Source organism: Tachypleus tridentatus, chromosome 13 (assembly GCF_004210375.1).
Source record: "Tachypleus tridentatus isolate NWPU-2018 chromosome 13, ASM421037v1, whole genome shotgun sequence".
Taxonomy (NCBI): Eukaryota; Metazoa; Arthropoda; class Merostomata; order Xiphosura; family Limulidae; genus Tachypleus; species Tachypleus tridentatus.
In genome coordinates, this window is record NC_134837.1 from 182,672,555 (window position 1) to 182,687,011 (window position 14,457).

Consider the following 14,457-nt stretch of genomic DNA (forward strand, 5'->3'; position numbering starts at 1 on the left):
TTAATTTCAATGATATAAAAATGAGCGTGTTGTTGTAATACATAAAGTTTTAGATAACACGTGTCAATTAAGAAAGGGCCGTTGTGGTTCACTGTCGGGACGTCACTACAGTATAGAACAGTTTAACTCAACACACACTCTTACGAACATTAAACCCAAACCTAGGGTGTACAACTGATACACTACACTTCTACTCTATATTTAACACAAATCTTGAGTGTACAACTCGTACAGTAAACTTACACTCATTTAAAAATGAGAAGCCAGCTAACTATAGCAAAATTCCAGAGCCTGTCATTTTTTTCTCTTAGGTTGTATTTCGAAAATAATCGTATTTTATTTCCATCTGATCCAGAGAAGTCAAGGTTCCTAGCTGACCAAGGCATATTCTATATGCTGTTTGTATCAATCCACTAACCGACACAGTGGTTCAATATGACAATATGCACCAATACATTGAAGAAGGTATAGATTATTCTAAAACTGTCAATCCCACCAGTACAGCATTCTCCAGAATGTCATAAAATGACAATGTATTTATAGCTCCATTAACTGTGGGCTAATACAGACATAAAACCCAACTAAAAACTGAAACAGACCAACAAATACTATCCACGATATTTTGAATGGGTGGATCGACACAATATTCTGTAAACTGTCAAAAAGAGATGGATCCATCTAAAGAAGACACAGAATAGTTCCATGGGGCTGAATTTCATCATTCATCTACGTAATATCCATTCTCTAGAGGAAGAGAAGAATCCTTCCATTTACAACTTATGGTCTGCAGCCCATCTATAAAACTCCTCGGGCACAGTGAATGTGCTGGCCTGAATATACAGATGTATTTCATTGAACTTTTAAAGTTCACTGGAACCAAGAGTTGATCAGTTCTGGATGAACAGGCTAAATTAAACAAGTAGCAAGCGGTCCTTTATTTATTCATCCTATTACCCAAAGCAGTATATGGGTAGTCGAAGTTAGATGCACCTTAATCGGTTGGAAGTTTTTTTTTTAATTTCGTGCAAAGCTACACGAGGGCTATCTGCGCTAGCCGTCCATAATTTAGATGTGTAAGACTAGAGAGAAGGCAGCTAGTCATCGCCACTCACCGTCAACTCTTGGGCTACTTGTTTAACAACGAATTGTGGGGATTGACCGTTACTTTATAACGCCCCCACGGCTGAAAGAGCGAGAATGTTTGGTGTGATAGGGATTCGAGCCTGTTACCCTCAGATTACGAGTCGAACGCCCTAACCACGTGGCCATAAACGAAACTAAAGTATTTTATGTTAAATTTACTTTGAATCAACTCGGTTTTAAAACTGCGTTTTAGTCTCAACTACAAGATGTATCTTATAAAAATTAGATCAAAATTTAAACAGCAAAAAAATCACCTTGTTATATGATGCTCCTAAGCCTCATGATAAGCATCCAGCAATTCAAAACACTAATAGAATAAACTGTTCTTATATCCAAAGACAATTTAAGAAATTAACGTGCATCTCCAATTATGCCACACAAGAGTTCCCAGACGTCTTAGCACCAGCCCTCGAAGTTAGATAGCTGGGACACTGTAATCATTTAACATAAATCTAAATTATTGCTACTCTAAAGTATATTACCTTTCCCCATTTGTTCTCTTGAAATTTAAACCATAAGCAACGATGTGTAGACATAACGAGTACAACGAATAAAATTATCGCTGAGAAAAGGAAATATACGTATTCTGGAGTCCTTAGACCGACTCGGGTCATTAATTTGGGAATCACCAGTAGATTACATACTACTACTGTCATTCTTATTTCACTAAGTAATATTGAAGTTAAAACTGTACTTGTAGAAATACTAAAAATCATATTCACAAAATAATAGATTCAGCAGACTTTTGTCTTTACTGATTTACTTTAATAAGTCGGAAATGAGTCAGTAAGAGTTTATTAACAGAAACAAGTCATCGTTCAATGAAAAATTTGCCTGGCGTGGCCACGTGGTTAGGGCGCTCGACTCGTAATAAGGGTTGCGGGCTTGAATCTCACTATTTGCTGGTAAAATAGTAGCCCAAGCTTCGACGATGATAACTAACTGCCTTCTGTCTAGTCTTACACTGCTAAATTAGGAACAGCTAGCGCAGATAGCCCTCGTGTAGCTTTGCACGAAATTCAAAAAACAAACAATCAGGAATCTTCACATACCTTACAGCAAGCAATCTTACGCGACAACTTAAGACGAATTTATTAAATCTTTAAACTTGACATACGGTGACAATCAGATCCAGCGACACATGATCACATGACAACACTTTGATAGGTATAAATGTGAACTGTAAGAACGATTATTGAGTTTAAAATGTATCAGAAATACAGAAACGAAACCCAAACATGTTATCCTACGTAGGTTAAATTTTATCTATTATTTACTTAATGATAAAAACTATGGACAACTTACCAACAGAAGTGGTCCGCGGTACTAGGGAGAGCATGGTTGAGACCAGTAGTCTTACCGAAGTCCACATTTTCTCTCAAAATTGTGAAAGTTCAAAGAAAAACAGGTCACTTTCTTCTTGATTTCGACTATTTAAAGGTAGACCGTCTCATCATACGTCACTGTATAAATCCTGTATTCCTCATCAAAAAAACGCGCGTGCAATCATACTGTAAAAACTTTCAACAAACGACTCACCGTCGTTATAACGTTCCAGTAGTTCTGCGCATGCGCACACACCGAGTTTCGGTTAGCGATGACTAATGGGAAAAAATTCGGATCTTAGCGTGTCGACTTTTAACTGAAACGGACTTCAGAACTATTAGTCCATCAAATACCAAAGTAAAGCAACAACAGTGAAAATATATCATAAAGGAACCTAGGGAATTATTTGTTGGTAAGTGGTATCATATTTATGTAAAACTTCAATACGTATGAGGTCTCGTAAGTGTCCACAAATATTTTTCTGATCAGAATTGCTCAAACGATCAAATAACTCGTTAAACTAATGTACTTTCTGTAAGAAAGTATTTATGATTTTAGTTGTATTACTGAACTTCGAACGTCCCTAAAATTTTCTATCTTCACATTACTTGAACAGAGACATTGTAACTAAATTCATACGTCGCATTAACTTCAGTGTAGATATTTCAAATCCATCTAAGTTTCGTCTTTAATTAATTCCACTCTGAACGAACGATAAAATAAACACTAAAAAATACAACACTTATTAGTTTTCGTTTATTAAATAAAGTGTATACTAATCAAATTGAATAAAAGGAATATTTCATATGCTTAACAAGACATTAACTACTGCCCATCACCACAGCGACTTCCCTTTTTTCTAAAAGTATGATGTTCCAGCAAAATCGTGTACACGTCAAAGAATCGCCTTTTATAAATCGAAACAATTACTGCTATATACAAAATACCTTGTATTAATTTGATACGACAGTAAATAGTTCAAGAACGACAGCATTTTTCAAATACGTTTATTAATAAAGAAACATTTATTTACAATATTCTAGTTCACAGCCACTCACCCTTCACCAAAAGTTGTGTCACATAACGATCCACACCAGCAGGGTTCTGAGCAATGCAAGTATAGTTAGCGATATCCGAAACGGTAATCTTTCTTATTTCTAAAACCAGAAAGGACTCGTGCTGGATTAATTGGATTGAGTCTCTAGAAGAACTAATTTCTTTATCATTTTTTTTCCATAGAAAATGAACCGGTAATGTCCCTTTCTGTAAACCGCATGTAAGTCGACCTTGCGACCCAAGTTCAACATTTGGCGGGAAACTGAACGGTTGAATGGTTGGAGGATCTAGAAAAGAAACCATTTTCTTCCTTACGGATCTTGATAACAACAAGCATCGAACTCCTGAAACGGTATTTCATTTATTTAAATTCACTATTAACAGCTAAAGTGAATTTTGTGTTTTAGTTTTAATGCAATCTTTTATTTGAATACATAGTAAATTAATTTTAGGGCACATAATTGTATATAATTTAATATTTTGATATTACGGTACACCCAAAGTTTGATGTTAAAAATTATATTCTTAGCATATGATTGTGTCTTACCTATGGATATCACGCACGTAATGAGGAAAATGAAGAAAACAGGCACAACCTCGCACACCTTCCAAGCCATTGATAATGAAGCAACGACGTCACAAAAAAGGCTAGTCTCGGTGACTTTAGCACCTCGGCAGAAGTGTTGGAAAATCGGTTTCAAAATTTGTAATTTAACTATTATTAACTTGTTAAATTAATACAAGAATTTGTTCACAATTTTCCACACAGATAAAATCATTTGTAAACCAAAATTTGTTACACTGACCAGAAGGAGCTCCTAGTCGTTTTGTTCTTGTAAAGATGGCATCGGACGATTAGCTACTACAGCACCACATAGTGATCATCAAATATTAGTCTTAAAATAATAATACTTTAAAAAACATTCTTGGTAAAACAAGTTTTAATCAATTAAAACAAAAACATTACACAGTATTGAAAAAATGAATTTCTTCTAATAATATACTTAATAGTTTTGCTTCCAAAAATTAACGATTTTTTTTATAATCTTCACATCAAATTACATAAAGCAAAGCCTAACAGGGCTGAAAATAAAATTGCCACTTATATTGAAAAAAACCAAAAGGCTATCTTAAAAGCAAAGTCAATTTTCCAAAAGCTTTCTATTGGTTTATTTAAATGGCAGACATGGTCTTAATATTAAAATAATTAAAACTAACCAGGCTATGTTTATTACCTTCCACTGTTAACAAAGAAGTAAAGCTGTCACTACCGGCCGCGTTTTTGGCAATGCACGTATAATTTCCGTTGTCATTTGCATCTACGTTCTTGACTTCAAGTACAACAAAACCTTCTTGTGGTAATAAACGTACTTTATCATTTACCATCTGCAAAATTTTTCCATTTTTCTTCCATATAAAAGTAACGGGCAATGTTCCTTTTAATAACCCACAAGTAACACGAACATGAGTTCCAAGTTCTGCTTTTTGGAGGAAGGAAAATGGCTGAATTCTGGGCGATTCTGAACAAAATAAAATTTTCTTTATTTAACAATTCTTTTAACAAACTATCTTTTATTGGCTATGAACTAATAAAAAATATTATCTATAGAACATTGTAATGTAATAAATTATTCAATTTAGTTTGTTTTATTTCTGAAAATTTATGAAATTCTAACTCTATAGATGAACCATTAAACTACCAAGGATGCAGCTTTGATATCAAGATTTACAATTAATAAAAATAAAATGCACACAGGTTCTAAACACATTTCACATCAAATACTAAAATTACAAATACTTACCAAGCGATATTACGAGACACAAATACAGCAGAAGTAAGAAGTTTGTAGCAGGCCATTGTTCAACGGCCGCCATCTTCTTTCAGTTTTATATTTATGACGTCATATCTTTAGTCGCCAATTTCACTGGAAGTACGAAGCGAAAATGTAGAGTAGCGACAGTGGGAAATGTCGTACTTAATTTACAATGTTTGATAATCTATTCCATTCCAGCGTCCTCAATTTCTATTAGCACAAGTGCAAAATATAACTATGTTCACAAAATAAGCACTAGAAAATAAAACTTTACTCATTTAAGAAAGCTTTTACTTTAATACCTTTATCCACTTAACTATTCTCTACGTCGATGGCGTCTTCTGGAACTTCACAAAGAACCAGAGGCGCCTTCTGGTGGATAAAAGCATTCAATTAAGAAAGTATAATAGTACTTCAATAAAAAATTCTAAAATGTGTTATGCTTTGGAGGAAAAATTGACTATTATTTAAATAAATAAATGTATTTATATTTAATAATTCCAGTTAATTGAAAAGAAACAACGATGAGGTTTGAGGTAGATAGATCAAATATGCCTTTTGAAATTAAATAAATCCTAAAGCTGATAAAATTTGCCAGCCGTGGTGGTTAACAAATGGCACTTCTAGAACTAAAACGCAAGTCCTCGTAATAACTTTCAAAAGTATGTTGAATTTCAAATAACAATGTAAAACGGGTCGCAACCTTTAAGACATCAGCCACAATCTTCTAAGTTTGGTAAAGTGGTGAATTTGAATTGACTTGACAAACGAGTAATGTCAAAGCATTTATCGAATATTTTTTTTAATCTTGCCTGGTAATACAACGAATTTCTTCACTCATCTGACCACGTGGCTGTTTCGTCCATGGACAAAGTACTGAACGATTTTCTTTTTATAATACAGAAATTCGAATGATCCAAGGTAGCTTTGCATACGAAATGGCTTCTTTCAAAAATCTTTTAAAGAGTTGTTTCGTTTATTTGTTGAACGTATCAGGTACGAAATAACAACCTTCTAAAATACAGACTACAAGAAGTTAGGTTATTTATGCTTTGCGTCTTTGGAATTCCAAAACTATGATTTCTTTTATATCGAATCGTGAATCGTTGTTAATTATGCCTATTACCATTCATATTAAATATATTTAACTAGTTTAATTAAAATAACTTGAAATAAGTTTGTCTTGTTATACCCTCAACACGCTTACATTACTGTTTGTGCAATACAAGTATCCAAAAACTCTAAAACAGCTGGTCATACAGATCACATGCTCTGAATGCGCAAGCCTCAATTTTCATTATTACTTGTTTGTCAGAACGTTTGAGCTGTTGCATGCTAGCCCTCTGTGAAACTTGGAATCCTTTTATGCACATTTGGTATGAGGTACCAAATTTCAACAATATTAACAGTAACACACACTGCTCTGTTATTTTAAAAGAAATTGACTTGGTTTGTTTTGAATATCGCATAGAGCTACACGAGGACTATCTGCACTAACCATCTCTAAGTTTGTAGTGACAGACTAGAGGGAAGGCACCTAGTAAACACCACTCACCGCCAACTCTTAGGGTACTCTTTCTTTCTTTGATACAATGCTATTGTAATATCCGACAATATTAGTTAAGCCTAATACTTGTTGATCGTTATGCCATAAGTTAAATATTCTTTCTTCAAAACGTTGGTGCTTAACAGTTTGAATATTGTAATACAGAAAAATAGTCTTTAACAAGAAATATGTTAAAAGATTTTTTTTTTCATACGTACAAGAGCCTTAAACAGACGTATGTCGACCTGTATTGGTATTTGATCACGTTATCAGTCGTGACCTGGGATGGTCAGGTGAAGTTTGCCACTTTCTTCCATCTTTACGATATTTATTGTAAACGGACAAATTCTAGCTAATAATGCACAAAAAAGGGCTAAAATATAATGTTTCTTCCCTTATCAGGGTCGTGTGCATGAGTGTAACAGCATTTAAGTTGATGTATAATTCTTAAATAATTGTTTGTTGAATTTTGCGCAAGGTTACTCAATTGTTATCTGCACAAGTCGTTCCTAATTTTGAGATGTTAGAGGGAAGACAGCTAGTCAATATCATTCACTGCCAACTTTGAGGTTATTCTTTACCAACCAAAGGTGGAATTGACAGCCACATAATATATGACTCCACAGCTAAAAAGACGAGCATGTTTCGCCGACGTGTTTCCATCCCACGACCCACCGATTGCAAGTTGAGCACTCCAGCCGCTAGGCCAATTAAATAATAACACAAAGTCGAAACACTAGATGTTGTTTACACTTCCACGTTGCAGATGGTCAAGTCACGTGATAGACGTTAAATGTTCTTAAAGAAAATAACGAAATTAAACATTAATAATGTAATATAATAAATCCAAGTTATACAATCGGTGAAAGAATGAGGATTCGTGGCGTTCACGTAGTTCTACAGAAGAAAACGTAACAAATGAACCTCAATAACCTGTCACCATAAGACCTCACCTTTCACAAGAAGTTGGGTGGTAAACCAATCTTCACCAACTGAATTTCTGGCAACACAAGTATAATTACCAACGTCAAACACATCCAACTGTTTAATCTCAAGCACGACAAACCCTTCATCTTCTAAAAACCGTATTGTCTTTGGAGTGGGCTTTAACTGAATACCATCTTTCTTCCAAGTGAATGTCACAGGAGACGTACCCTGTTCAAGACCACAAGTAACACGTACTGGTGACCCTACACGAACATTAACGGGAAATGCAAATGGTTGAATTTTCGGAGGATCTAAATAAAAGAGGGTAAATGGGAATAAAAATCACGTCAACGGTGGTTGTTGAATAATAACTAGAATAATTGTAATCTTAAAAATGTTCACGTAGAATGATTTCATTTATTATCGGCATTATAATCATATCCCTGCGAATTTCATTTTAAAATCATGTATCCTTAGCGTGTAGTAAATGTTTAAAAAGTATCATGGTTACAAAGTTGGATAAAAGTAGAGTACACGTGACTCTCTGGCATAATTGTTTGCCAAAACAAGTGCTAGTTTTCGATATTAGATATAAGTAACTTTATAAATGAGATTTATTTATTTTATTAAAGAAAATAAATAACAGTTTACCTGATAGTGATACCAAACAGAGAAGAGATTGTGTGTAGATCAGTAGAACCACTGCTGGCTTTGCCGCCATTTTACACAACAAGAAATGTGACGTCACTGGATCTGTACATCTGCGCTTTGCCGTTCGCAACCAACTTTCTTAAGGTTTGCTTACAACATGCAAGATAATGTTAATTAGTTTAGAAATGAACTAATGAAACCGCACTATTTAAAACTGAAATCCACGATGAGAAAGATGATTTGCGAGGAAAGTCGTAGAACTGTACAATACTTAATTCACGTCCGAAAAATCTTCAATTCATTTAACGGTGAAAATATTGCAACGCCATTGTGTCATCAAACACTGCACTATTTAAGCTACACTAACCCCACATAGTGGTGAAACTCTGCAATAATATTTTACCAAAATTACTGCCTAGTTTCTTTAAATACAATAAATACAAATATGTAAACCATTGTCGAACAGTTTTCACAAGAATAGGAACGTCAGAAAACGAAAAAAAATGAAATTATAAAACTATTACAGCCGCTAACAGTTTCAAAAGTTAATACTAAACTTCAATAATTAAACCAGAAACCATGTAGAACCTACAATGGAGTAAAGAGAATAAATGTTCAATGTAGCTCTAAGTCTCACGTACAAAAGACTGAATTACAGAGATCCATATAATATTAATTTTAATAAGTAAATACTTAGAAAACACCATAATAAGTTAAAAACATGTTTTGCAAACACAAAGACAAAATAATTATACACTGCATATACCTGAAGTAAGAAGTTTCGCAGTATAAGTATCAGTGCCAATACGATTGGTTGCTAAACACGTGTAGTTACCAATATCCATTGGGGTTATATTACGTATTAACAATAAGCTAGAAATATCGTTCAGTGATCCAACTTGAAACCTTTCTCCCACGCTGATTGACTGGCCATCTTTCTTCCAAGCAAAGATAACGGGAAGAGTTCCCTTGTTTAAATTACATAACACTTGCACTCTTCCCCCTAACTCCACTTCCTTCGGGAATGCGAATGAATGCAGTTTCGGCGCTTCTAATTCAAAAAAAAAAAAAAAAAGTCAAATTTTCACACACCAACATGAACACATTTTGTTAAAGTCATGTTTACTTTCTTATCTTCACTCTAGGTTTATCCGTAAAGTGAAACGAGATTGATTTTATTCTATTTTTCTCTGGTTTTGTTTCCTAATTTCATCAAAGGTGAAATTAATATTTTGCTTAAAACCAGATTAGATTTAAAAACTCGGGCTTATATCAAAGTAAACAACAACAGACGCATGTTTTGCTCAATGCTGATTTAGCATCTTCAGTTTTTTGCAGTTATTTTAGGAAGAATATTAATAAACTTCATGGCCATGTTAACCAAGTTATTCCTAGAACTGTTGTTAGAATTTAGTGTGGTACTATTTAAGACAAAGCTGGCATTATTATATAATATTCCAATCATAAAACAAATAAAATAAAGAAAATTAACTTACCTTCAGATAAAGAAGAAACACACGCTCCCAACGGCAGCCCAATCATGAGATAATGGAACACGATCGCCATGTTTAGATACATAATGACGTCACAAGGCAATCCCTTTAGTATTCCAATGGTGAGCAATGCTACAAATATTTGGATTCAATACCACAAAATGGTTAACTATCAAAATAAATTCACAACGTACAAGGTACTGGACTCCCTGATAGTTAGATCTTGGAATGAAATGACAAAATGTCTTCCTTATTCTCTTGAATTCCTCTAAACAACGCACCAAACATCTTCTCTGAACATAAAACGCGTCATACAAAGTTACTTAAGCGCCACATAGCGTCAGTTCTTAATATACCAAACAAACAACTAATATTTCATACTCTAATGAGAGCGAGGCACCATATTTTTCGCAAACATTAAGAAATATATTTTAAAAAAGGGTAAAATCTAAAACTATAAATAAGGTACCCATTTTGTGAATAAACTAAAAGTTACCTGTTAAGCAAGAAATACAAAGGGCTCAGTCGAAATATGTGGAATTAACAACTCTTATTAATGGTTGAAAGTACAAGTCAATACACACAACAAAATGGTAAACCACAAATGCTTTAAAGTACAAAAAATTCCTAATTGTAATACAGTAGCATCATCTTAGATCCAAATTTTAAAAGAGAGTCGCGTTTTTCTATGGATCTTTTCACAAACCTGGAATAACTAGTCGAGCAGTATGATTATCCGAACCTATATTATTCTTAACGACGCACGTATAGTTTCCCATATTCAAAGCAGACACCTTTTCAATAATCAGGACACTAGAGTGTTCATTGAACATTCCTGTCTTGATTGCCGCCATTTTGTTGGCCGGTTGGTCATCTTTGAACCACGTAAATTCTACCGGCAGGTCACCTTTATTCAGATTACATAATACTTGGACTCGTCCTCCAAGTTCAACATCATCAGGAAAAGTAAACGAAAGTAGCCTGGGTGCTTCTATAAAAAACATCAGTATTATATAGTTAACAGTTTATTTCAATGAAATAAAGCATCTAACTAGTTGTCAAAAAATATAAAATAATTAGAAAAGAAACAGTATTCTACACTGTTTTGGTAATTCCAATGTCAGGAGAATGTTGTACATACACTACTTTTATATAACAAACCCCATGAGATAACTTATACACCAAATGAACTTGGTTAATCCTAACCCTAAAAGTAAAGAGTTAAGGCTTTAAAATGATTAACAAACCACGAAGATTAGAATTTAAAAAAGATATTCTTCACGTTATCTATTAGATTCTCAATGTAGATTAACGTTTTAATAAATATAATACATATTTGATCATTTTAATTTGCTTATGTACATAAAAATAGCTCATTGTATCTATATTAAACAATTACACAGCCACAGCTAAGCCTAAATGTTGTATTATGATGGATCATCAAGGCCGAAGTTCGAAAGTGAAATTTGCTATAATAGCAAATACATATCTAAGTCACATGCAATTATGTACAAATAAGTCAAATATTTGAATTAAATATAATGCGAAAAATACTAAGTTACACATGACAAAAACTCACAAAATCCTTACCTAAAACCAAAACACATGGCAATAACAAGATGCAGTATAAGATCCACAATAACATTGGCGCCATGCAGTGAGTGACGTCACCAACAAAGAATGGCGGCGATTGCTTCTACAATCAACGATATCACTAGGTTGCAATTCGTCCAGGCCTAGTTTGACTAAAACAGTTGCTTCAAGAGATCTGACGTGCGAAAGTATTATTCGTATCTCTTTAGGTACAAATATAAAAATATTTCCAACGGAAGAACTAAAATATCCAAAATTTCGTGGCATTCAATGTGGATAGAAATGGTTCTACTGCCTTTCCGATATTACGCAAGTTAATTAAACGAAGCGCCACGTGGTGGTGATTTTAATTGTCAATGAAAAAGTATGAAATTACTTACGAATATATATTTAATAAACCTAAAACAGAACACAAAGTAGGGACTTAGAGCTTTTAAAATATTGCTAAGGTTAAATCAGTTCATTAGAAATATATATTGTTCCAAAAGCACTAGCAGCAAATATTTCTTTATCCGAATGCACAAACGTTAAAAGTGTCCTTTCAACTTGTCGAAAGTAAGTATTTACCAAGAATTACACACTTGAAATAGAAAAATCTACATAAAAAACAAAGGAAAATGTTTTATTTGTCAAATGTCCTATAAAAATATTTATACATTCAACTGTCACAATAATTTGATTTTCATGGCAATTCATCTGTTTTAAATCGTGTAAAATAAAGTTGAAGTTCGCCTACCAAAAATATTCGCCATTTTGTAATACATATCGAGAGTAAATAATATGTATTAATTCCAGGAGCATCATTACGGGAGGAGCCTGCCCCCTCACGTCAGTACGGTGGCCCCAAATGATGGTTGCTGTTAGACATTTCTAGTTAGGCCAGATTAACACGTATGTAATAACCAATGTCATTATATGGGGCACCCTGATAAACTGGGAGTTTTACGGGGAGTCTGTCTTTTTTTGTCCACTCCTCAAGCTTTTTTGTATAATGACACTTCCAAAACACAAAAGAAAAACCTTGTAAGAATTTTGAATTTTAAAAAAAGTTTTAAAATTCTTTTTCCAACTGTTAATATATTAGAATCTCGGTAATTTGGAAATAACATATTCCGACTGGTGAAGATGAAACAGAAGGAAATGTTTCAGCTCAAATAAAATATGTTGGTATGGGATCATTAGTGGTAATCTCCAATACGAATGTAACAGTTCGTCAATGGAAATATTAGACTGTATGGAATCACCAACCTGGATTCTTCACTTTCTGAAGCAAAACTTGGGTGTAAATCACGTTAATGGTCAAATATTATGATACCAGTGTCTTCTGGTCATTTATCAGAAACAAATAATGGATAATGCCCTATTTTAATAACTGACATACCTGGAATAAGTAACTGAGCAGTGTGACTATCGGAACCTTTATCATTTCTAACAACACAAGTGTAGTTTCCCACATTCAAGTAAGACACACTTTGAATCACAAGGAAACTGGAACGGTCATTAAGGATTCCGGTTTCAATCCCTTCCTTATCACTGGTTGGTTTTCCATCTTTAGTCCAAGAGAACTTTACTGGAAGATCTCCTTTTTTAAGACTACACAGTATTTGAACACTTCCTCCAAGTTCCACGCCTTCAGGGAATCCAAAAATATGAAGTTTAGGAACATCTAGAGAAGAAACGAAACCACTTTTTACAAACAAATCGACTCTTAATACCAATACATATAATAAAATCAATAGAAACTTCTGAATGAACTACTTATCCTAACATATCAGAAGTTGCAACTTTTTGTACAAATTAGGTCCACAAAACAAAAGTTGAACCAGCCTCATCCACAAAATGTCTTATTTCAAACAGGAGAATGTTGGACATATACTAATTTTATATTACAAAACCCATAAGATAACTATAACCAAATGAATTTGGTTAATCTTAACCTTAAAAGTAAAGAGTTAAGGCTTTAAAAGAATGATTAACAAACCAAGAAGATTAGAATTTAAAAAAGATATTCTTCACATGTTATCTATTAGATTTTCAATGTAAATTAACGTTTTAATAAATATAATACATATTTGATCATTTTAATTTGGATATGTACATAAAAATAGCTCATTGTATCTATATTAAACAATTGCACAGTCATAGTTAAGCCTAAATGTTATATTGTGATAGATCATAAAGCCGAAGTTCGAAAGTGAAATTTACTATAATAACAAATACACATCAAAGTCGCATTCAATTATGTACAAATAAGTCAAATATTTCAATTAAATATAATGCGAAAAATACTAAGTTACACATGACAAAAACTCACAAAATCCTTACCTAAAACCAAAACACGTGGCAATAACAAGATGCAGTATAAGATCCACAATAACATTGGCGCCATGCAGTGAGTGACGTCACCAACAAAGAATGGCGGTGATTGCTTCTACAATCAACGGTATCACTAGGTTGCAATTAGTCCAGGTATAGTTTGATTAAAACAGTTGCTTCCACAGATCTGACGTGCGAAAGAATTATTCGTATCTCTTTAGGTGCAAATATAAAAATATTTCCAACAGAAGAGCTAAAATATCCAAGATTTCGTGGCATTCAATGTGGATAGAAATGGTTCTTCTGCCTTTCCGATATTACGCAAGTTAATTAAACGTAGCGCCACGTGGTGGTGATTTTAATTGTCAATGAAAAAAGTGTGAAATTACTTATAAATATATATTTAATAAACCTAAGCAGAACACAAAGTAGAGACTTAGAGCTTTTAAAATATTGCTAGGACTAAATCAGTTCATTAGAAATATATATTGTTCCGAAAGCACTTGCAGCAAATATTTCTTTATCCGAATGCATAAACATTAAAAGTGTGCTTTCTACTTATCAGAAGTAATTATTTACTAAGAATAATTAC

General features: G+C 33.5%; 1 protein-coding gene and 1 long non-coding RNA gene across 19 annotated transcripts in view; one reads left to right on the forward strand and one right to left on the reverse strand.

Annotated features, from left to right (window-relative positions):
• The window catches only part of LOC143238536 (cell adhesion molecule Dscam1-like), an 80,566-nt gene extending 66,372 nt beyond the window's left edge, over positions 1-14,194 (reverse strand). For 5 of the 18 annotated variants that reach the window (XM_076478830.1, XM_076478834.1, XM_076478827.1 and 2 more), the window contains exons 1-3: positions 5,328-5,688; positions 4,761-5,045; positions 3,528-3,812 (exon numbers count right to left, since the gene is read on the reverse strand). In XM_076478830.1, the coding sequence (XP_076334945.1) occupies positions 3,528-3,812; positions 4,761-5,045; positions 5,328-5,400 (643 nt within the window). In that variant the 5' untranslated portion in view covers positions 5,401-5,688. Of the gene's footprint in view, positions 1-2,448; positions 2,641-3,527; positions 3,870-4,072; positions 4,208-4,760; positions 5,046-5,327; positions 5,689-7,838; positions 8,124-8,463; positions 8,813-9,229; positions 9,515-9,959; positions 10,243-10,662; positions 10,948-11,546; positions 11,836-12,930; positions 13,216-13,874 lie in introns of those variants that run through there. The other 13 variants (XM_076478845.1, XM_076478858.1, XM_076478840.1 and 10 more) reach the window with 10 other exon arrangements.
• LOC143238541 (uncharacterized) lies at positions 2,738-4,330 on the forward strand. Its single transcript, XR_013020631.1, has 3 exons — positions 2,738-2,881; positions 3,709-3,877; positions 4,055-4,330. It is a non-coding gene; the product is annotated as an uncharacterized LOC143238541 (long non-coding RNA).
• Positions 14,195-14,457: the final 263 nt, after the last annotated feature.